This window comes from Pseudorca crassidens, chromosome 5 (genome assembly GCF_039906515.1).
Source record: "Pseudorca crassidens isolate mPseCra1 chromosome 5, mPseCra1.hap1, whole genome shotgun sequence".
In the NCBI taxonomy this organism is placed as follows: Eukaryota; Metazoa; Chordata; class Mammalia; order Artiodactyla; family Delphinidae; genus Pseudorca; species Pseudorca crassidens.
The window spans coordinates 37540495-37563273 of record NC_090300.1 but is presented as its reverse complement, the minus strand read 5'-3'; the positions used below and the strand labels follow the sequence as shown (position 1 = coordinate 37563273).

The 22779-nt window shown below is 52.7% G+C and overlaps 1 protein-coding gene across 4 annotated transcripts in view; it reads left to right on the top strand.

Annotated features, from left to right (window-relative positions):
• TMEM108 (transmembrane protein 108) overlaps positions 1 to 22244 on the top strand; it is a 373675-nt gene extending 351431 nt beyond the window's left edge. For all 4 annotated transcript variants that reach the window (XM_067737783.1, XM_067737782.1, XM_067737784.1 and 1 more), the window contains 3 exons: positions 5217 to 6650; positions 15450 to 15604; positions 20434 to 22244. In XM_067737783.1, coding sequence (XP_067593884.1) covers positions 5217 to 6650; positions 15450 to 15604; positions 20434 to 20556 — 1712 coding nt within the window. In that variant the 3' untranslated portion in view covers positions 20557 to 22244. The remainder of the gene's footprint in view (positions 1 to 5216; positions 6651 to 15449; positions 15605 to 20433) is intronic.
• Positions 22245 to 22779: the final 535 nt, after the last annotated feature.

The window sequence follows — 22779 nt, the reverse complement described above, 5'->3', positions numbered from 1 at the left end:
CTCTTCACACGGTCTGTCCACATGCTGGCCTCGAGGTGGCTAGACTTTTTACATGGGCCTGAAGGCCCCCAAGAGAAACCTGCAGAGGCTGAATGACTTTTCTTCCCTGGCCTCAGAAACCACGTGGTGTCACTTCTTCCCCATTCTGTTCATCAAGGAGGTCACAAAGGCCAAGCTAGGTTCAGATTCCACCTCTTGGTGGGAGCAGTTTTGGAGAACTTGCAGACCCAGTTTTAAATCACCACACCAAGCATCTGGGATGGCCATACTGACATCTTGCTTAGTGATGGGGGATGGCTTAGAAGACTTCTCAGACTCCTGTGGTTCTGTCACAGGATTTAGAGGCAATGGAAGAATATCTGGCAGTGGAAACCTAATTTAACTGGGAGGAAAGCTCTACTTAGCAGATATTTTAAATCACAAGGAAAATGAGATAGGATTCTATTTATATGTGCAAGGGAAAATGTATACATGTAATAAATGTGCATGTGTGTAAGCAATTTTAAGATAAAAATTATACAATTAATTTAATTAGTTAAACAATGGTGTGCATGAAATGCCAGGATTGGAAAAAAGGAGAGAATTAAAGCAGGGATGTCCAGCTTTTGTATTGTCCTACTACAAGTTCCCCCTAGTTACTTGCAAAATAAAGTTAATTGACTAACTTGTTAAAAGAACAAAAATGTTAATATAGAGCCCTGAAATGGAGCTAGAAGAAAACAGGTAAGAGGAAAGAAAAGTCAAAAGAGCAGTAATAGAAAATCAATTCCCAAAAGATAGTGGACCATTGCTTTTGAATGTGCAGAGCAGAGCGATGAGTGAACGCAGTTGAGAGTGTGGACTCCGGGGCCCGGCTGCCAGGTTCAAATCGCAGCTCGCCGTTCCTGGCTGTGTGGAAGGAGGCAGCTTCCTGTGCCTCTCTGTGCTGCTTTTCTTCAGTTGCAGTGGGGAACTAATGATAGTACCTGCCTCATCAGGTTGTTATGAGGATTAAATGTGTCAGGACAGGCTCAGCCTTGGAGCATCATGTGGCATGCAGGAAGCACTCAGTACAGATTAGCCATTTCTCTCTTCACCAAATCCCTCCTCGCATTTGCCAGATGCAAATATCATGCCCAATATGGACTGTGGGCAGCCAACCAAATAAACAGAAGGAGGAAGGCCTTTCCTTCCCTTGGATCCTGGGATCATGTATGCACTGGAATTCTAAGTAGGGGGAGGCCTTCCTGTGATATCAGGGCACCCATCAATCTGCAAGTTTCCACCCCCTACACTTGTCCTTATTCTGACATGCATTAAAAACATGTTCCACATTTAAAACACGTCAAGTTAGATTTTAGTTATAGTCTCTCCTATATATTTGGAATTAGAGCCTCCAGAGCCTATTATGCAAATCTATGCAAATGATATGCAAAGAGGCGGTAGCCCCAGATTGTGGGGAGGGGAGTGAGCAGGCCAGCACAAAGGGCCTGGAGTGGAAATTTGCATCTGTTAGGGTAGCCCTGTGTTGAAGGCCTTGCACAGTTATTGTGACAGTATGCGCCCTTGCATTCAGTCCTTAACCTTTTGTGCCAGAGAGGAGAGACGATTTCCATAGTGAAGGTGACAGTGGATGTTGAAGGAGGCATTTGGACAGTGCAGTGTTGTAGCAATTTTTATGATACAAATGAAGAGTTGCTCTGAAATAATGGCCATGATCCAGGCTGTGTCCCTAACCAGCTGGGTTCCTGGACAAGTCAGTTCACTCCTTCCGTTGCCCCCTCTGTGAAATGAGGGGATTGAACTAAGTAAGTTACCTCTAGTGCCCTTCTCACTGTGACAGCTAAATGTCATCCTCCAGGTGAAAGCCCTCTGCACCCAGGATGGCAGTATTCATTCATTATACCAAAGTTTTAAAGCCTAAAGAAGAAAGGGCTGGGAGGTAATTTGCCCTAACAGGCCTCCTAGAGAGAAGAATAACTTCAGGGGATGCTGGCAACTAAAAAGAGCCGCAGCAAGGGCAAACATGTTTACTTCCACTGTTAGTCTTGCAGGAAGCACTCCTGTCATATACTTCCCAGCTGGGAGGATTTTAGCCCCTGAAATGCTCGTGGTGGGAAAGTCAGGGGAATTTCTTTCCCTGAGTATTTTAAAAACCAGGATGCATTAAGCCCTCTGCCTCTAGAGGCTGCAGAAGATCTCCTGGAGGCCAAGCTGCTCCTCTCCCACTCCCGGCCTGTCCCTGGGGTCCGTCAGATCCTCTCTGAAAGCTTTGCGCTGCCCCTGACGCTACTGCCAGAAGGCGGCAGTGTCCTTGGTCTTGGGCCTTGGATTGTATGGGACACATCTGTGCTCCACCCCAGAAATCCTCTGGGGTCTTAATTTTAACTCCAGCAGCCTCCAGCCAGGCACAGGTGTGAGCTGACAACCCCCGCCCGGGGTGTCTCTGACTCGGCCACTTGGGCCTCGAGGAGGAGGCAGGAGGTGGGGTGGAGCAGTGCTGGGCCGTGGGAAGGAGAGCTGCTGGTGAGAGGCGCTCCTCTCACAGTTTGACATGCGTCTGCTCAGCTCCTCAGAGACCCCCAGTGGATCTGAGTTGCACGCTGATAAACTGCCCTGGGATTGACTTTCCCTGTTTCACTCATCTCATTCCCCCACCGCTGTCCACTACGGTCACTTCCCAAAATAAACCACCTGCACACGAGCCCCAGTGTCCGCCTCTCCTTTTTCAGGAATCGCTAAGGTATGACAGGTATATCAGTCTGGTCAGTCTGCCATACAAAGTCCCACAGGCTGTGGGGCTTAAACAACAAACAGAAAGTTTTCTCCTTCCAGTTCTGGAGACTGGAAGCCCAAGATCCAGGTGCCAGCAGGGTTGGAGTCCCCTGATGCCTCTCTTCTTGGGTTGCAGGTGGCCAACCTTTCATGTGTCCTGCCTGTGTACAGGCATTCCTGGCACCTCTGTGCCCTGAGCTCCTTTTCTTATAAGGATACCAGTCAGATTGGGTTAGGACCTACTCCGACGGCTTCATTTTGCCTTCATCAGCTCTTCAAAGGCCCTGTCTAACGTACAGTCCCATTCTGAGGTGCTAGGGTCAGGGCTTCAACATACGGATTTGAGGGGGATGTGTTCAACACTTACAGTTAACCAGGGTGTTTGTGAGCCAAACAGAGGCTTATAAGAGAATGTCCCTTAAAACCTCAGTAGTCACGACCACCAGCTCTAGGAGTAGATTGTCCCTGTGGTGCTAAAATGCCAGGAAGGAGCTGGAATAACCCTGAACCGGTCAGAGCACAAGCACGTTGTTCCGTCCTCTTCTCCTGCCTCACTGCTGGTGGGCGACCAGGAACGCCTGGGTGTTATATACCCCTTCTGCTACTGAGGGGCTTTGAACACGTTACTTAATCTCCCTCAGCCTCAACTTCCTGCCCCATCAAGTGGTTGTGAGGGTTAAATCGAGAGGGAAAGACGGGGCCAGAGCCGGTGCTCAGCATTAAACAGATTTTAGGATTGACCCGGAGAAGGAGAAAACACTGTTGGTGTGTGGGCTAGACTATGAATGAAAGTTTAGAGAAACTAGGTCGCTTAGGGCAAAGTGTTGGTCCTGGAAATGTGGGTGCTGCCGTCTCTGCTCAGTCTGCAGCCCCTCAGCCTCCCCCACCCACTAAGTTAGACATGCAGGGTGAGGGGACACTGGTCCTCCCCTAGTTGGAGGAGGCCTCAGTGGTGATCCTTGTTTAAAGGAGTGTCAGGAGGTTTCCTCCTCCTCTCTGCTTCCAGAAACTCACCAGGGCCCCAGATGTCTCCTGTCAGCTTTGCTGACCACCCCAGGCTCCCAGGAATCACTGCCAGGGCCCCTGCTTTGACCATTCATCCTGCTGGAATCTGGTGGGGGAGGGAGGCGACAAGAGAGTTACCAGGCAGAGGCCCATCTCTACCATTGTCTGGGTGGCTAGCAGGGCTGAAGGAAGGGCATGCGAGTGACCAAGCAGGGGGCTCATATGAACAGGGCGAGTGCTCAGGACAGAATCAGGCCTTAGATGTTTGTCAGGCGCTCCTCGGCAATACGGAGCAGCTCTTCCCAGCCTGTGTGTTGTACGGGGTGGTCAGTCTTCCCGTCTATAACCTGGATAGATCCTGTGTCTCACATTGATATGAGGTGTTATTTTTAAAGATAGGCATATGCTGTTGTGATTAATAAAATCCATGCATATTTAGAAGAGTTTTTAAATGTATAGGTTTTTGTCCTTGTGCATTTTTTCTCAGTGAACTAAAAGCATACACGCTCACCATCACGCAAAGTCCATGATTTCCTTCTAATGCTCAGAAGGGCTCCTCCTCCTCTAAAAGGCTGGACACCACCAGTGGTTTTCCACAGAGTTCAGCCTCATGAGCACATAGGACAAGCAGTTAACATGACAACAACCATACAACCAGCTGGCATTCATGGAATGCACTTCTCCTGCAGGCTCTGTGCTAAGTGCTTAATAGGCACCAGATCTGGTCACCCTCTGAACCCCTGTCCCCTCCTGCCTATCAGTCTCCAATGGCACTGAGACGTCTCTGCCTTGTTTTAGGATTGTTTGTGGATTTGTACGAGCTCACCCGGGGCCAGAGACTGCCATGTTCATTCTTGTGTCTCCAGGGTCAAGGAGGGGCTAGACCCTCCTTAATCGTTTGGTGGGTGGGCCTGAATGAACAGAGGTCTGTCGTTTGTGCCTTTGTCTAGTTCATAAGTGGAAGAGTCAGAAGAGGTGTGGCAGCTGGTCTGCTCTGCCCACCCAAGCCCCGCTCAGTGGCTCAAGGCAGCCCACACAGAGCTGCTGGTGTCCTTGTGGCTGCACTGGCCTTGACTGCTCCCTGGTGCAGAGGGCCAGCAGGCACTCAGAGGCCACAAGGCTTCTTCCATGCCCCTACCCCCAGCCTGTTGTGAGCAGCTGCCCTTGGGCGGAGGGCCATGGCATTTCAGAGCTGTTTGGGAAAGGATGGGCCTGGCTGGTTTAGCCAGCTCTGCTTCCCCTGTGGCTGGGTTCTCTCTGGGACAGGTGCTGGGCGGCACCCACCTGCTGAAGCTTCCCCACATCCCCATGGTCCTGTGTCTGATGGGTGTGGACCTCAGGGATACTCCCGATGTTTCCCTTGAGTTCCCAGGCGTTTCAGTTTCGTGGGTAAGGAAGGCCCAGGGCCAAGCTGCTCCTGGGCATTTCACCTCTCTGCTCTCTGTCTCCCTCGCAAGGCTTCCTCCTGACCTTGGCACTGACTGAAGCACTGGTATTTGCTGCCCAGGAACCATCTCCCAGGGAATCTCTTCAAGTCTTCCCCTCAGGCACCACCCCAGACACCATGGTGACAGCACCCCTCAGTTCTACCAGACACTCCTCCGTGGTGGCTGCCCCCTCTTCCACGGTGGCACTGACCCCTCATCCCGACGGACCCTCCTCACAGGCTGCAGCTTCCATGGCAACGACAACGCCCCATCCAAGTGGTCACCCTCCTAAAAACGCCATCTCCACCATCATGGCGACGGCAACCACCCCCCATTCTGAAGGCCCTCTGTCCACAGGGCCACTTCCTGCTGCCGTGGCAACCACGTCCTCCCATTCAGAGGGCCACCCCCCGGGCCAGGCTGTGCCCACCATCCTGCTGACAAAGCCAAGGGATGCTACCAGCCGTCCCCTCACAGCCCCCTCCCAGGCTACCCCACGCAGGCCCCCCAGGCCCCCTGGCTCCTCCCGAAAGGGAGCCAGCAGTTCATCACACCCTGTCCTGCCTGCACCCAGCGGTCACTCCAGAAGGAAGGAAGGCCAGCGGGGACGAAATCAGAGCTCCACGCATCTGGGGCAGAAGCGGCCCCTGGGGAAGATATTTCAGATTTACAAAGGCAACTTCACAGGGTCTGTGGAGCCTGACCCCTCCACCGTCACCCCCAGGAACCCGATCTGGGGTTACTCCTTGTCTCCACAGCCCCAGATAGTGGCCGCAACCTCAGCGCCCAGCAGGACCTCGTGGGTACGACCCAACACGACCCTGGTGTCTGCGGAGGACAAGCCCGGCCTTAACAGAGCAGACCAGGGGGGTGGTCCCACCTTCACCAGCCAAGGAGGGGAGCCGGCCACCACAGCAGCCTCAGGCACCCCCGCCAGTCCACATCCTGCCCCAGTGCCTTCTCAGCACCCCCACGGTGACCCACAGGATGGCCCCAGCCACAGTGACTCCTGGCTTACTGTCACCCCTGCTACCAGCAGACCTCCATCTGCCAGCTCTGGGGTCTTCACGGCCACCATGGGGCCCATTCAGGCTGCCTTCGATGCCAGTGTCTCAGCCCCTTCCAAGGGGCTTCCTCAGGGAACATCCTCAGCCCCGCAGGCCCCGGCCCGCCCCCCCGGGGTTTCAGAAAGCACTGTTTCCCTAGCCAAGGAGGAAGCTGCGGCCACCCCTACGCCCACCATGACTGGCAGGGTGCCCAGTCCTCTCTCCACAGTGGTGTCCACAGCCACAGGAAACTTCCTCAACCGTCTGGTCCCTGCTGGGACCTGGAAGCCTGGAACAGCAGGGAACATCTCCCATGTGGCCGAAGGGGACAAACCCCAGCACAGAGCCACCATCTGCCTGAGCAAGATGGACATCGCCTGGGTGATCCTGGCCATCAGCGTGCCCATCTCCTCCTGCTGTAAGTGCCTCACCCTCTCCCTTCTCCCCCCACCCACCCACCCTAGAATCCCTTTGCCCCACACATGGGCAGCCCCCACCAAGTGGGCTGCAAACTTCCCAGAATCCTGGGAAAGGAGGTAGTAGAACAAGAATCATGGATTATCCCCACATCTGGTCCTTGGCCGGTCAGGCCATGGCTCACATGCCCACTGATGGTAAATGCACAACTCCCAGGAGCTGTGGAGTCCAATCCGACTCTGCATGTGCAGAAAGAAACACCAAGCTGGGGAGGGCACATGGTTCCCCCAGGACCCCAGAGTTACTGAGCGGCAGGGCTGGGATGTGAGCTCCGAGCACCTGTCTTCCAGCCCAGGGCTCTTGTCGTGACACCACCCTGCCTGCTCTCTCCTGTAGCAACATGGCACCAATACACTGCAGGTTGAAAACTGGTGCTTCCAAACTTACAGGCTCTGAGTAGCAGAGCCCTCGCCTTCCTCCCCACCTCCCTTCCATTGCCCTTCCTGCTGTTCTTCTCCTCTCTCACCTCTTTTCCTCCCCCTCCTCTGTCTTCCCCTGAGAAAGAAGAAAAACTGAAGCTTTGATCTTGCGGGAGTTCTTGTAGCTAAATTGAGGCTTGAGAGTTACATGTGAATGTAGCAGTCCCTCCCCCGTGTTTGGTTTGTTCACGGGTGGTGTGAGCTGATGCTTTGTGGACCTTGTCGTTGTCTTTTGCTCTCACTGGTATGTGGGGAAGGGCTCCCCCACGCCACCAGCACCTCCTTGCTGCTGCCCATCACTCCTTTAATGAAGAGTCGAGGGGATTCCCCACTGACGGCTCCATAAAGAACCTGATGCAATCACTCAGGACCCAGGGTTTCCTTTACGTCTTCCCCGAGTATTCGATTCTCAGTTCTTAGCATTCCTCTGATGGCCCCACAGGAATCCTCACTGTACCCGCCACTCCCCAACCCACACGGCCATCATCCAGGCACCCCCTCAGCCCTTCCAGGGGTGAGAAACCCCCTGTGCTACCCACTCATCAGCCCCTTCTCCTGTGACCCCTTGGGTTGTTTCCAGCTCTCCTGGGGGCCTGAAATTCACCTCTTTGTAATTCCCACTCTTTGGTCCTAACCTGTGCCCTCTGAAACCATACATGAAACAAGTCCATCCACCAACCCCTGAGATACGTGAAATGGCTCTCAAGGGCAGGTTTTCCTTTCCCAAGCTGCTTATCCCTGTTCCATCCAGTCTCTTCATAGGGCCGCCTGGCCCTGGCCCTGGCCCTGCCCCAATCTGCCCCTCTGACAGCCTCCAGTTTACGCCTGCTTCCCCAGAGGGAGCACAGCGTTGCACATGCCCTGCTGTGACAAAGGAGAGCAGGTGGCAGTTGCTCTCTTCTGGACACTTTGGTCACATCCGGGCATCCTGTCCTGCATCAGCTCTGTTGATTGTAATGCTTCGCGTCACACCATGGGCTCAGCCCAATCTCAAGGGGAACGAAGCCCCAGAAGCTTTCCACAGAGGAGGCTGTTAAGCCAGGTCTCCCAGCCTTTCCTGTTGTGGGTCGATCAAACGTCAGCACAGGAGGTGTGTGCCTTTACCATTAAGCTGATGTCTGCTTGGCACTGTACTCTGGCAAGATCCTCTTTAATCTGGAGTCTGGACTCTTTCCAGGAGCCACATCTCTCCCAGCTCCCTGTCTCCTTCTAGTTGATAAGCAAAACAAACTTTCCATGTCAGGGGTAGGCGGCCTACATCTGCTCAAGGCCCCAGTGCAGGAAAAGTGAAAATGTTTGCAGGTTGCATATTTCATTCTTTCATTAAGCAGCTGTATTGTCACTCATGGAAGCACAGAGGTATTCATAAAACTGTAATTGCCCACGTCTAAAACAGAAGAATGATAATGAGAAAATGTAGCGCTGTTAGCCAATAAATTATTAATAATGGTCATATTTGAGAAGTAATCACATTAGAGACAGCTTTCTAATTTTCCATTCTTTCCATGTGTCTAGAGGCTCTAGTTTACAAAGGGAGTTCCCATTATTTTGAATCATTCATCCTTAAAACAGACTAACCAGAGGAATAAAACAAAACAGAAAAAGCAAACATACCATACAGGTGGGGAGTAAATCATCAAGTGAAGTGACTTGCCCAGGGTCCCAGTCACACATGAGTCAGCCCAGATCTGGTGGTGGAATCCGTTTGACTCAGCACAGCATTTCCTGAGCGCCCGCTGTGTGCCAAGCACCGTTCCAGCACTAGGGACCTGGAGGTGGCTGCTGTGGCTCCCCACACCCCCGGCTGCCAGAGCCCTCTCCCCACCTGCACCCCCACGGGCCACACCCACCTGCGTTTGCAGCTCTAAAAAGACTTCTCCAGCCCTTTTGCTATGTCTGAGGTTGAGATTAGATCAGGTTTTACTGCAAAGTGGAAAACCCATGGGCTGCCTAAACCATGCATAGTAACATCAGCCAAGACAGGAGCAAGGACGCAGCCTGGAACTGCACCGTGAGAATGCTTCTGGCCCTGACAGGAGCCTTCAGCTGCGGGGATAGAGCATATTACTTCATAAAGGAAGATTGCCCCTAGGAACTGCAGCCCCCGCTTCCTTTGGTGTCTGTCTTGCATTTCCACCATCCTCAGGCCACAAGGTTCCAGCCTAGCTGCCTCCACAGACAGCTCCCTGTCCTGTGGGACCATCATTGACCCTGTGAAGGTGCTGATGAGAGGGGCATTGAGAAAGGAGACATTTGTCCAGCTTGAGAACGCTGTGCTCTTTGGAAGCACAGATGAGTAACTAGCCAGGCTGCTTTCATAGCCTGGCGCCGCTCGAGTCATCAGGCAAGCAGACGTCTTCCAGGGCTAAGGGCCCTTGTATTTCAGACCTTCCCAGAAGCTACATTTATCCTAAAGCAAACTCTCCAGCCCTCAAAGAAGGGTCTCCTCCTTTGCTAGTTTTGCCAGATATTTCAGGCGATCTGTACTGGTAGCACAGTGCATGCATAGATTTCCTCATCTGGCTTTTCAGAGTAGCCCTGGCCCTGGTCCTGCTTTTCTGCATTCAGCAGAAGCCAGGCTTCAGAGGCCGGGGCTGCCAGGCAGGCTGGCAAGTCCCCAGTTTCTGGTGGAAGCAGAGGGTGATCACAGCAAGCCTCAGGCCTGCCCAAGAAGGGGTGTCACCACTTCCACCTGTCCTTCCAGATCGTGACCCCCGCACAGCGGCTGGATGTATACTGTGCCAGGTCTGAGAAATGCTTTGTCTCCTGAGCCATGCTGGAGACAGCCACACACAGTTTCAGATGTGCTGAGAACCGAAATTGATTGGATCCAGGCCACATTTGGCTGGGTCCCGGGAGCCGTGTGGCTCCTGAGCTGGTCTCTGCTGCCACCATCAGGACACACAGCCCACCACCTCCTACTGGAAGCCTCGGCCTGGCACTGAAGGGGTCCCCGCTCTCAGCTGTCAGTGCTCTGGGTTTTCATCAGGAGGTCAGTTGTGTGGCTCTACCAGGTTCCCTGGCCTGTCCTGCACATGCCACATCCATTCTTGAGAATGTCGTCATTCAGCCTCCTTGAAAGAGATGGGGGTCATATGGGGTGAAAGCAGGAAGCGAGGCCAGCTACGCATGTTGTTCGTCATCAGTCCAAGTTGAGCTGTCCAAAGCAGAGTAGCGCCTCTCGCTGACCCTGGACCTGTGAGCGTCCACGTGCACCTTGCCCAGAGCAGGTTGGCTTCCTTCCAGATGCACAGTAAATGCCGTTGGACCATCAGCACAGTACTCAGAGATAACACATCCTTGTGCCCATATGGCTCTTGGCTATATTACCAGTTGTTCTGTGAATGTTACTGAAAGCTGAATGTATCTGTGTACCTTTTACTCACAGACCCCAATGACTTTGTAGTTATTATATTAAAAAACCTGGGTCCGAAGTGCTTTTCCAGTAAAAAGAATAGAAGAGACTAGAACAGGAAGGAAGTTTGACAAGGAGGTTGTCTCCTTGGGGCTTATGAGCCAATTGAAGGAAGTGGGGAAGCCTTTGGACAAGGCAGGCTTGTCTGGGGGTGTCCCCGAGGTTGGACCAGAGTGCCGTGGCCGCACTCTCACAGCTGTTCCCTGTGCTTCCTGACCAGCGTCCCCTGCAGGAACCTCCTGGAGCTTCCTCAGGCACATCCCTACCCACCAGGCCGGGAAGTCAATGAGCCCCCAAAACTGCTTTCCCCAGGCCCATGGCCTCTGTCCAGCCTGGTCTCCTTCTACATCCTGAGGCCTCCCCTGGCCTCCTCCCCAACCTCCAAAGTGGGGAAATGACTGTCCACAGCTGGGCTGGCACCGCTGGACTAATCCCCCTTGAGGGTCTCTGGTTTCTCATCTCCCTAATGAGGGGCCAAACTGAGATGTCAGAGCTCCCTGCCCTCTCTCACTTTCCTAACTTTAAACCCATGTGAATCACTTGAGAGGGAGCCTGGTGTGATAGGAAGCCTCGGCTTGGGAATCAGACACACCTGGACGTAACCCCAGCTCTCCAACTCGTCACCTGTGGGACTTGGACAGGTTAAGCCTTGGGCCAGTGTTTTCTCACCTGTGCAAATAGGACTAGCGTCCGCTGTGTTAATTCAGGGCCTTCAGGAGGCAGATACCAAAACAGAATTAGGCCTGCAAGAGATTTACTGGGGAAACACCTGTGCAGTCTTAAGGAAGGGGCTGGAGGAGGCAGGGAGAGCCTCAGACCGCAGTGCAGGTATGGCACCTGAGGAAGGAGAAGGGGCCAGAGGGATGGGAAGGAAGAGGCTCCCCTGCAGTGCAGTGCAGTCCTAAGGAAGTTTCTGCCAGGTGAGGGTAGTCCTCAGGCTGTTAGGGGAGTCTCCTGTCCTGCAGGAACAGGCCTGCATAGTCAGCCACGGCTGGGAGCAGCCCGGGAAGCGTGGCCTCGGCACACACGTGGCGGTGAGTCCAAGGGCCGGTGGCCGGAGCGGTCCCTCGGCTGTGCCCCTGCAGCAAGAAAGCTGAGCAGGCACTCCCAGGGCTGCAGCAGCCTCCCCAAAGGCTTGCTACGTACAGCAGAGCAGATACATCTGAGGTCCTATCACAGCATCTGCCACGGAGAGGTGCCGGATGAGGGCAGTGGCCAGAAAGTGATCATATTCATCTTGTTGTCAGGATTTGCCACGCATTCTCCAGCAGGCCATGGAGAGCACTTTCATCAGGTATTTGAAAAGCAACCTCAGGGTCCTGTACGCTCTCATTTCCATTTCCCATCGCACAACAGGTCCCATCCCTAAAATGAGGCCCCTCCCAGAAACGTCAACACAGTACCTGGGCTCCGTCTTCACATCAGCAACCCTCCTCCTTCCCGTCATGCATCTGACAAGCTACAGCTGATTCCCCACTGACATGCCTGGGAAGCCGAGAGAGCTTGCTTCACCCTCACTCCAGTTTCAAAACTGTAGGAAATAGGGATCTCACTGACCTCCTTGAGAGTCTTGACAGCTGCTCCCTTTGGAGAAGCAGAGCAGTTGAAGCTTTCAGTGGCATGGGAGAGGGGTGGCTCACGCCCTGTGTGTGCACGGAGCTGTGCGGTTTACGCAGTGCTTCCACCTGCCTTAGGCACGCCCCATCCAGTGCTCAGGATGAGCTAGGACAATGACCATCAACGTCAGCGTGGCAGAGACCTGGGTTCAAGCTCCAGTAATTAGCTGGGTAACCAGGATCAATTCTGTGAACCTCCGTGAACTGCAGTTGCCTCTTCTGTGAATGGGAAGAGTGCCAGCACCTTCCTCAGGCAGCTATCTTGTGGGTTAAATCAGACTGTAGAGCACCCGGGAATAGAGTAGAGATTCCATAAGTCTGATTGTACTTTTCTTTCTGGGATGAAAGTTCAGACCCCAAAATAATGAAAGCGCTAAGCCACAGTTGGAGGCCTGGCCTTGAACCACCCAACAGTCGTGCAGTGCAGTTTTTCTTTCAGGATGTCTCTTCAGGGATGATGCTGAGAGAACAAGAAGGAAACTCTTATTAATTAAGCACCAGGCAGGGCGCTCAGCATTTTGCATTCATGATCTCTAACTCTCCTTACATCCTGGTGTAGTCCGTAGTGATCAGCGTGATGAAGTGACACCTAGTGTAACTCACAGCAGAGTCAGACTTGAACCCAGGTCTTTTGGACTCCAAGCCCGTGCTCTCCCTGCAGCTGGGCTGGCTTCTGGCATGTAAGCGAAATGGTGTTTGAGAGGCACCAGGAACTCCCTGATAGACGTGTAATCAGACCGGGGGCACTAACAACATGGGAGGGGGAGAAAGCTAGGGACAGAACTCCCCATTCTGACCCCCAGCCCTTCCCGCTGGTCCTGCATCCTAAACAGGCCCAGGCCCCGGAGCAGGGGCAGTGTGGGCTCAAAGGGCACTGGACTGGGGCTCAGAGGACCTGGATTCTACAACCTGCGCCCACCTGGGTTAGCAAGGGGGTTCATGAAGCCTAGCCCTCTCCCTGTGGCTTAGGTTTGCCCAGCTTGAATCCCCCTGGGCTGCTTCACCATGCCAGTCCTGGAGCAGGGTGAAAAGTAGTGACCCTGAAGAATAAAGACTCCAGAAAAGGGGAGAGGGGACCTGGGGCCTCGCCCCAGTCCCACCACTCGCTGTGACCTGTGGCAAGTCAGCTGGCTGCTTTGGACCAGTCTTCTCATCTGTAGAACAAGGAGGTGAGCCCTAATCTAGCAGATTTTCAGGCTGACTCTGCAGCCTCCCTCCTCACCCCTTCCTCCTTCAACCAGCTGAAGAAAGGGCTCTTTGGAAGGAAGGGAGGAAACCCACAAAGCTTGAAGGAATCTCTGCCAGCCGGTCTAAAATTTCTTTTTGCTCAAATATTCAGAAATCGCCTTTCTATTTTTAAAACTTTTTGTGGGGACCTGGAAAAATGGTAACCAAAGTAGAAGTCTTTTTGATCAAAGCAGATTGGCTAGAATGGAAATTTGCCCAATCTCTTGACTTTGCCTGGAAGCCTTTTCAGGTTGAGATACCAGCAAGGCCAACAGCAGGGAAGAGCTACAGAATTCCCCAGTCAGCCCGCAGGGCTCTCGGTTCTGGGCCCTGAGGTCTCAGCCTGTGTGGATGCCAGCTTTTGCATCTTCCCCACACCCTGGCGTGCACAGGCCCCCAAAGCCAGCCAAGCCTTCGGGCTGCAGTAGACAGAGATAGCCTCCACTGCCCCCCGATGGCCATTGCCACCACAGTACCAGCCTTTGTGGGCCGCTCAGCATGCCCCCCCCCCACTCCCCAGTGCCGATGATGGGCACCGCCAGGTTGTTGGATACAGCCCTGCCCAGCCCTGGCCGAGAGTTTCACCCACCCTGTGGGCTCTGGTGATGGGAGCCTGGGCAGGAGGTGCCCAGTCTTCATTTACCAGCTTCTCCCCAAGAAGGTTCCTGTCATCCTGGTCATTGCATCAGCTGTTCCCCTGTGTGACCCTGGACAGGCCACCCCACCCTCCGACCTCGGAAGCCTTCCCTGTCAGCATGTCCAAGCCACTCTGTTCATACCTGGTTCATCAGCAACATCCAAACGTGCTGCTTCCTCCCGGGGCCCCCGAGTCTCCGAGACTGAACAGACAGTGTGGCACATCGAGCTGTGTGGAGGCCGCATGAGGCCCGCCTGTGCAGTGCGGACTCCACATCAGCGTTTGGCTTGTCTTTGTGAGGCAGAATCGTAGATGGTTGAGAGCATGGACTTGGGAGTCCAGATGTCTGGGTTTGCTCTTGGGCAAGTCACTTCACCTCTCTGAGTCTCCGTTTTCCTTTCTGTAAAATGGGGACCTCATGGAGTTACGTAGAGGATTAAATGAATTAATGTTTCTAAAGTGCTTGGAGCCACCTGGCACATAAATGCTATAAGACTGTTAGCAGCTATTTGTTTTTGACGATGATGATGAGGCCAGAGCAGTTGTTTTATCAGGGTCCAAGACCTCTGCCCAGAGATTTGCTCTGTGAACCTCTGCCCTCTGTGGAAGTCAAGGCTCGTTTTGTAAAATTCCCTGGGCTCTTCCCGTCTCTCTGCCATGCTCTCGCTCTGACTGAGAACGCTCCTTATCAGTCCCACGGTGCAACGTGGTGCACGCATGCCATTCCCTGCAGCCAAGCTCTGGGAGCCCTCCCAGCGAGAGAGCAAGGCCTTTCTTTGGAGCAAACTCACTGGGTGGCACTGCAGCATGCACAAGTATCCAAAATTGCATCCACGCCTCTTGCCCCTGAGCCTATGGAGGCAGCCTCTGAGCATCGCTCTGGCCTCACCTCCCACCTCACTCTCCCACACCCACCCCACTCCAGCCATAAGACTCTTTCCTCACACACAGGCAGCTTGTCCCCACCTCAGGCCCTTTGCACGTGCTGTTCCCTCCACCTGGGACACACTGCCCCTGTTCCACCCATGGCCAGCTTCTTCCCCAATTCCAGTCTCAGCTGTAAGGTCACTGCTCAGGCAAGCCTTTCATGATGGAGCCTCTCCCCCAGCTACCCCCTGCTGTCTCTCTCACTTTGCCACGTTTTCTTTTCTTTGAACAGTTCTCTTGTATATTGTCTGACCCCCGTGCACCCCTCCATCCACATGCTAGGCGGGAAGCTTATGAAAGCAGGGCAGTCTTGTCTTTCTCTTCTCTCCCCCTCTCCCCAGCACCCTGCACAAAGCAGGTGCTCAGCGTTTATAGATATTTGTTGAGCAGATGAACAAACGAATCAACGAGCAGGGCAAGTGGCTGGATGTGTAACCGTCATGGCCTGCCTGGCCCTGCTTGCCACCCTCCCGCTCTCTAACACAGACTCTCTCAACAGCCGTCTTGCTGACCGTGTGCTGCCTGCGGAAGAAGAAGAAGCCGGCCAACCCCGAGAACAGCCTGAGCTACTGGAACAACGCCATCACCATGGACTACTTCAGCAAGCACGCCGTGGAGCTTCCCAGGGAGATCCAGTCCCTTGAAACCTCTGAGGTAATGAGCCCCAAACCAGGGGCTGCCCCGGGGAGGGCTGCCGCTGTGGGAAGAGCACAGGCTCCAAAGAGAGCAGAGAAGCTGCCTACCTGTTAGTGGCTCACTCCTCCGAGCAAGCGTGGCCCCAGAGGCTGTGAGCCCGCCCAGCCCTGCCAAGTGGGCATCTGCATTAGCGAGAATCCCCGGGGGCCTTCTGCTCACGTTGAAGTTTGAGAAGAATGGTTCTTGGGACTTGGGGTTTCTGGGAACAAGTCAACGACTGTTCACTGAGGATCGTTTGGGGGCAGGCACTCTCTGGGGACTGTGAAGGTGAAAGCTTGCTCTCAAGGGGCCCAGGATCCAAGATTTTGGGTGAGGTACAAACCCCGACATCATTCAAAGCAAACTAGGGGGGCTACAGGGAGAGGTACAGAGCTGTGGAACCCAGTGGAGGAAAGCTTCACAGTGCAGGTGCTGGAAGGGTGAGTATTTGCCTGAATCCCCCGGCCGGCCAGTGAGAGAGCTGCACTTTGACCCAGGTCTCTCTGACTGAAGACCTCTTTCCACTCCCACCGGAAGATAGGGCAGAGGCCAGGGTGCGGCTGGAAAGGTAGATGGATTAGGCACGGCCTTGGGTGGGGTTGAATGGAGTTTGTGCTTTCGTCTTGGGCAGCGGAGGGTCATTGAAAGTTTTGCGCTTTTTGTGAACTAGTTGTAGAAAGATTGTGCTGATGGTCTGGTAAGGGCACGTCGTCAGTGAAGGTATAAGGAGGAAAGGAAGGGTAGTTTAGTGGATGGATGAATGGATGAGAGGACAGACAGACACACAAAAAATAAGTAGGTCACCTGGGATACAGTTGAGATGGCCCTGGAGAAGGATGGCAGACGTCTGAGTAAAGGCAGGGGTAGCTGAGAGCTTCTGGAGGAACCGTCCCCGCTCATCCCTCCAGCAGCCAGATGAGCATTTATAAACAGGCATGTGATCACATCACTCCTGTGCTCAGAACCCTTCAGTAGCTTCCCATTGCTGGTGAGTTAAAGGTCAAAGTCTGCTCAGGGCCGGCCAGGTGGACCAGTCCCCTCCCAACTATCCAGCCTCATGTGACGCCCTCTCCCTCTTGTTTGCTAAGCTCTGGCTGCATTGCATTTCTTTTCATTCCCTTACAGCACCAAGTTACATCCCACTCCAGGGCTGTGCATGAGCTGTTCCCTCTCCTGGCATGTCTTCTGTCCCTCCCTGGCACCCCCTTCGCTGTTCACCTCAGTGACTCCTACCCACCACTCAGGGCCCAGCCCAACCGTCACTTCCTCAGAGAGGCCTTCCCTGTCTCCAGGCTGGGTTCACTCTCCTGTCATATGGTCTCAGCTCCTGTGCTTTTCCATCGTGGCACTTATCAGGGTTGTCATTGTGCAGCTACTGGTCTGACATTATAGGTAGAATGTCCTTCCCCCACTGGAATAACCAGTTATCCCCACATTGCTGATGCCAAGGGCCATTCTGGGCACTCATTCTACTCCATCTACCAGCAGCATCAGCACAGTCGGTCGTTTCCTCCTCAAAATGTTTCTCCGCTGGCATCTGGGCCCCATCCCGTCCTGCTCTCCCCACCCACCCGCAGCTCCTCCTCAGTCTCCGTCGTTGGCCCCTGTCTTGCCCTGACCTCCAGTCACGGGAGGGCGCACACTCAGTGCTCCCACACTGCTTCTCTTCTCTTTCCTCTCAGCTCCATGCCTTTAAATCCCATTCCTCACTGTGACTACCAAGTTCTGCCCTAGCCTGGCCGTCTCCCCTGAGCTCCAGACCCGTGTGCCCAGCTACAGGCATCTCCCAGCCAACAGCCCGAGACTGAACTCTCGGCTTCTCCCTCCTGCCCCGACGCCCAGAAGGCCCCCTGCTGTTTCTCATTATTAGATGGCACCGCAGCCGCCTTCTCCTCTCGCACATCCCACCTCGTGTCTGTCTGCGGCCCTGCTGGTTCTTCCTCCACGTGAGCAGGGCTCACCACTTGCACTGCGACCCCTCGTCCAGGCTGCCATCATCCCTCGAATCGTGGATTGCTGCCATCGCTCTGCAAACAGCTCTCCCCGCTACTAGCTACCCACCACGGTCTGTCCTAAACAGAGCAGCCAGATGATCTTTCCAAGGCAGGACCTCCCGTCAGCCACGGCTCCCACGCTTCACAGGGGCCCTGTTCACACTTTGGACAGAATCCAGATTCCTCTTAGCAGGCGTTTCTCGGGCTGGCCCTGCCCCACCTCCTCCCCCTCTGCCAGAGAGCACATGCCCCAGCCCAAGAGTGAGCTCGTCCTGGCACCTGAAATGCTCTTCTCCTGACTGCCTCCACCCCTCACTTCCTCCAGGCCTCTGCTGCAATGCCACCTCCTCAGGGAGGCCTTCCCTGACTGCTCTCCCCATCCCTGTTTTGAGCACTTCTCACTGCCTGGCATTGCACCCTTCTCTCTCTGTTGACTGGTGTGCATCCATCTCACCTACTACGACATAAGCTGCCTGAGGGCAGGAGGGTCGTTTGCTCTGTTCACTGCCCTATACCCAGCTCCACGAACAGTGCCCAGCACATGGTAGGTACTCTGTAAATGGTTGTCACATGAGTGAACTTTACTCACGATTTACCCATGACCCAGCCCAAAGCCTGACACACAGTGGACGCTCAGTAAGAAGCTTTAGCTGAAGGGCAAACAGGGACAGGCCTCACAACGGCATTGACCTTTGGTGTGGCCAGGGTGCAATTTGGTGGCAGAAGTGTTCCTGAGAACTGTTACAGTGAGTGAAAAAATAGGTAACTTGGACAGGGGGCTGGCCCACTTTGAGCGTGGGCCATGCACCCTGGATCCTAAACTCCTCATATGCTCTTTACAAATTGGTAAATGAAAACCAAAGCTAGAGGACGGTGCCGGTGAGTGTACTGTCACAAGTACCCTGCTTGCAGAGGCTGCAGTCAGGACCCCAGGGTCAGGAGGCTGCAGCGGCACCAGCGGCAGGAAGCTCTGCCAGCTTTAGAGTGGGTTTCTCACCCTCCCCTCCCAGCCAGCCCCCTCCCCTCGTTCTGCTGTATTCTCAGTAACAGCAGCTGTCCCCTCCCTGGGTACAGAGGCCCTGCCGCCCACCCACAGAGCGACCACAGTCACAGGACCATGAGCTCACTGCCGGGCTGCCAGTGTTGGAGGCTGCCAAGTGCTTTGCCTAAGCAAGTTTCCCCGGTGCCCTGCTCCCCTTCTGGGCTGATGAAAGCCACAAAACAGAATCTGGGCTGTATGGGCAGAGTTGTGACGCCCAGAGGCGCCTGGAAACTTTTCCATGCTTTCTCTTCTTTTTCCCTCCCCTCCTTCTGTTTTCTTCTTTCCTGCCTTAGTTATTTTCTACATAACTTTCTCTTTTCTACGCAGAGTAACTTCTCTGCGTAGAAAACGCAGGGTGAACGTGGTTCACCCTTGAATGCTTGCGTTGTGAGAACTGTAAAGCCGCAAGCCAGATCTCAGGCTCCAAAATTCCCGTCCGCAGCTCAACCCCAAAGCCCAGTGGAGAAAGAGGATTTCTGTCCCCTCCCTGACATGCTGCCCTGTTCTCCTTACTTAGACGGCTGGTCCCACATCCACCCTTTGGATGGGCGCACAGCTGATTCCAGACAGTGAAGGAAATTCTTGTCTTCTGAAAAGACATTTACAACAAATGACCTTTCTTCCTGTCTCTCCTTATTACCCATAAAGTAATATGTACTTGTCAAAAATAACATGTTTTGTTTAAAAATAAACTTCAGAGTATTAATCATGACTTCTTAAAACAAAGCCATTTCTAAGCTGGTCTGGCCTAAGCTGGTTACATCTAGGCCTGCTGCTGAGTCTTTGCCCTGAAATAGCCTGCAGGCTCTGAGGCTTCAGTTGTGTAGAATTGGAACAAACTATGGCTTTTTTCTCTACGTTAACACCTGGGCCTGAGTCTGAGAACAGCCATTTTGTGGCCCCCAAGTGCTTGCAGTCCTTGGTAGCTGCAGCCAAAGCCATTCAGATGACCCGAGCAGATTGTCTGTTTCTAGGCTTTTCCACTCCTGAGGCTGTGTAGGCGACTGAATTTTTCACTCACCACCTATTGTGCAGTCACACAGAGATTCAGATCCCTTCAGCTCAGCACATCTAGTGCTACAAGAAATGGGCCGAGAATTCTGACCAGGCTATGGGAGGATTCGGGAGGGTAGAATTAGCCTTGGAGGCTCTGACAGGTGGGTGGCAGGAGAAGAAGGAGGTGGGCAAGCACAGGGTACGTTCAGGAAAGAAAAGTGGCAAGGCCTCCCAGAGGTCTGTGAGAAAGAGGCAGGAAGGAGAGTCTGGGGCCCAAGTGGCAGCCTGAGGTGGAGGTGATTCAGGAAGCAGGAAGTCTTCTTTGGAAGCTGCTATAAAAGTCTGAAAAAAGAGCAGAAAGGGCTCTGTACCCCAGCATCAGCAGGGAGGATGGTGAAAAATGGTTGTGGTGGGGAGTGAAATAGGTGAAGGGGATTAAGAGGAACAAACCTCCAGTTATCTAATAAATAAGCCTCAGGGATGGAACGTACACCATGAGGAATATGGTCGATAATATTGTAATTACTTTGTATGAGGACACACGGTTATTAGACTTATCGTGGTGACCATTTCATAATGTGTGTAAATGTCAAATCACTATGTAGTATACCTGAAACTCACATAATATTGTTATGTTGACTATATTTCAATAACTTTTTTAATGTTTACCAAGCACGCCCAAGGGGAAGTAAACGTCCCCGTGGGTACGTTTCTTTAAGAATGGCCACCTGATAACCCCCACCCAGCTCATGCCATCTGCTCCCTCTGTCCCCCAGGACCAGCTCTCGGAGCCCCGCTCCCCAGCCAACGGTGACTACAGAGACACCGGGATGGTCCTCGTTAACCCCTTCTGCCAAGAAACTCTGTTTGTGGGAAACGATCAAGTGTCGGAAATCTAACTGCAGCAGCCCTCGCTTTGCCAGTCCCTACCTTTCGGCTCTAAATTATCAATATACAAATATATATTATAAATATAATCTTTGTGTAACCCTGACTTGATGAGAAACATTTTCAGCTTTTTTTTCCTAAGAATTGTCAACATCTTTTTTATAAGTGTGGTTTAAAAAAAAAAAAACTTGACAGAACAATCCGTGGCTTTATAAAATAAAGGTATTTATAAGCAAAGCAGTTGCATTGATTGCTTCTCTTCATAACTGTCCTTGAGCATGTAGGGGGTCCCAGCAGCCCCAGGCAGGTGAGGGGAGAGACCGACTTGTACAAGTTAATGTTAAAACGGCCAAGTGCACGGCCTCTGAGGCTTCTTAAAGCTCTGGTTCCTCTCGATTCCATGTGAGGGACCCATTTCCGCCCCCTCCTCCAGCGACGGAGCTGGGCCGCCACCTAGAGGGACACCGGCGGACAAGGAAGAGGGAGCACCTCATCCTCCCGGGTGCCCGGAGCCTCGCGACGGCACAGTTGGGATTTGGACGCAAGCAGGAGCTGGAGATCGCGGAGGCATCCTCAGGCCACGCCCCCTGACAGCCCACACAGGGAGCGTCCAGGCAGGACTGCTTTCCCGGGCGACAGAAGGCTCCCCTCCAAGCACATCCCTGCATCCTCCCACCAACCACAAATGCATTAGACAGCGTGCCTTCTCTGGAGAGGGTTTGGATGCGGATCCCAGCCCCGGAGCTTCAGAACGCTTGCTCTGCTCCAAGGATCCAACGTTTTGGGGTTCACCTTCGTTTTCTCAAAAGACCATCACATCACACCGCTGAGGAACGTGTTTGTGGAAGAAACCTTGGTGTGTGGAGTTGTAATTTTCTAAACCTTCCTCCCAGGATCTTAAAATAACGATTGCCAAAGCAGATGGCTCGGGAGGAAGATGTCATTGTATTCTTGTTCAGCCCTGCAGGCCTGCCTGGGGGTCACGGGGACGTCTCCCCTCACTGCTCTTTCCATCGGTGGTCACCTGCTGCCCCGTGGGCCCACGGCCAACAGGGGTCGGACCCCCAGAGATGTGAGAGGGGCTTCCAGAGATGGCTGCTTCTCCATTTTATCCCTACTGTATAGTGGCTGGGAGAGAAGATAACTGCTTTGACCTTACTTTCTCTAAAAGAAAAATAGTTTGATAGTATATTTTGAATATAGATGTTCTTATAGTCAGATTGGGACCTGAACTTGAATGTTGAGTCATATGTTCGTGTTATTGCTGTGGTCTCTTTATCATAACTTTTTCCTTTCTTCCTACATTTTCCTTTAAAAAAAAAAAAAAAGATGGCCTTCAAAAGTGTGTGTTCTCAATGTCCTGTGAACCTACTTAACATGAGTTTGGTGATTGTCTGTCTTCAAAGACTCTTCAGCCCACAAAGAAGCAGGTTATGTGTTGCTCTGAGATTCATTTCCCAGCGTGTTGCTGTCTGATCTTTCAACCTTATCATAATATTTCTGTCAGTGATTGCATTTAAAATATCAATGTGTGTGTGTATACAGAGAAAGAAATCTGTTTGAAAAGTAAAATTTATATATAATATATGTAATCAGAGATACATATGTTATATATACATATGTGGGATGTATGACTTATTTTTCCTTATCCACAGAATTCAGCTACCATGTATATATAAATAAACTTATTTTATTAGCCAGAGGATTAAGTTGCTAATACATTTTGCATTCTTTTCATTTTTAAATAACTTTTAAGTCTTCCTTCAGTACCAACACTACCTGTCCATCTGTATTTTTTAATCTGTTTTAACAGTATGTTGGATTTTTATCAGAGTGATGAGCTAATAGCCATTTATCATTTGATAAAAAATTCTTTAGAAACATGTTTGGGATTTCTCCTCCCAAAAGTCATTTGTCTTCAGGTCTTTGGAGACACTGGTGTCAAGACACACCCTCCTCCCCTTCCCTGGGCTCAGGACTGTATTGTAAATATCTTTGGTCAGAGAAATCTGAAGTTAACCTCGCCACTGAGTGTCACCATTCTGTAGAGTAACAGTGCCTAAACACGGCACCTTTGTAAACAATGTAATTAGTGGCTTGAGCTCTTCATTTAGCCTTGGATGATGCATCCTAGAATTCCTGCAGCTCCTGGGACCCATCAGCATCACCTGTTTTAAGAGGATGTTATTATAACACAGACTAATGGGCGCCACGGGCCTTCGGGGTGCACCAGA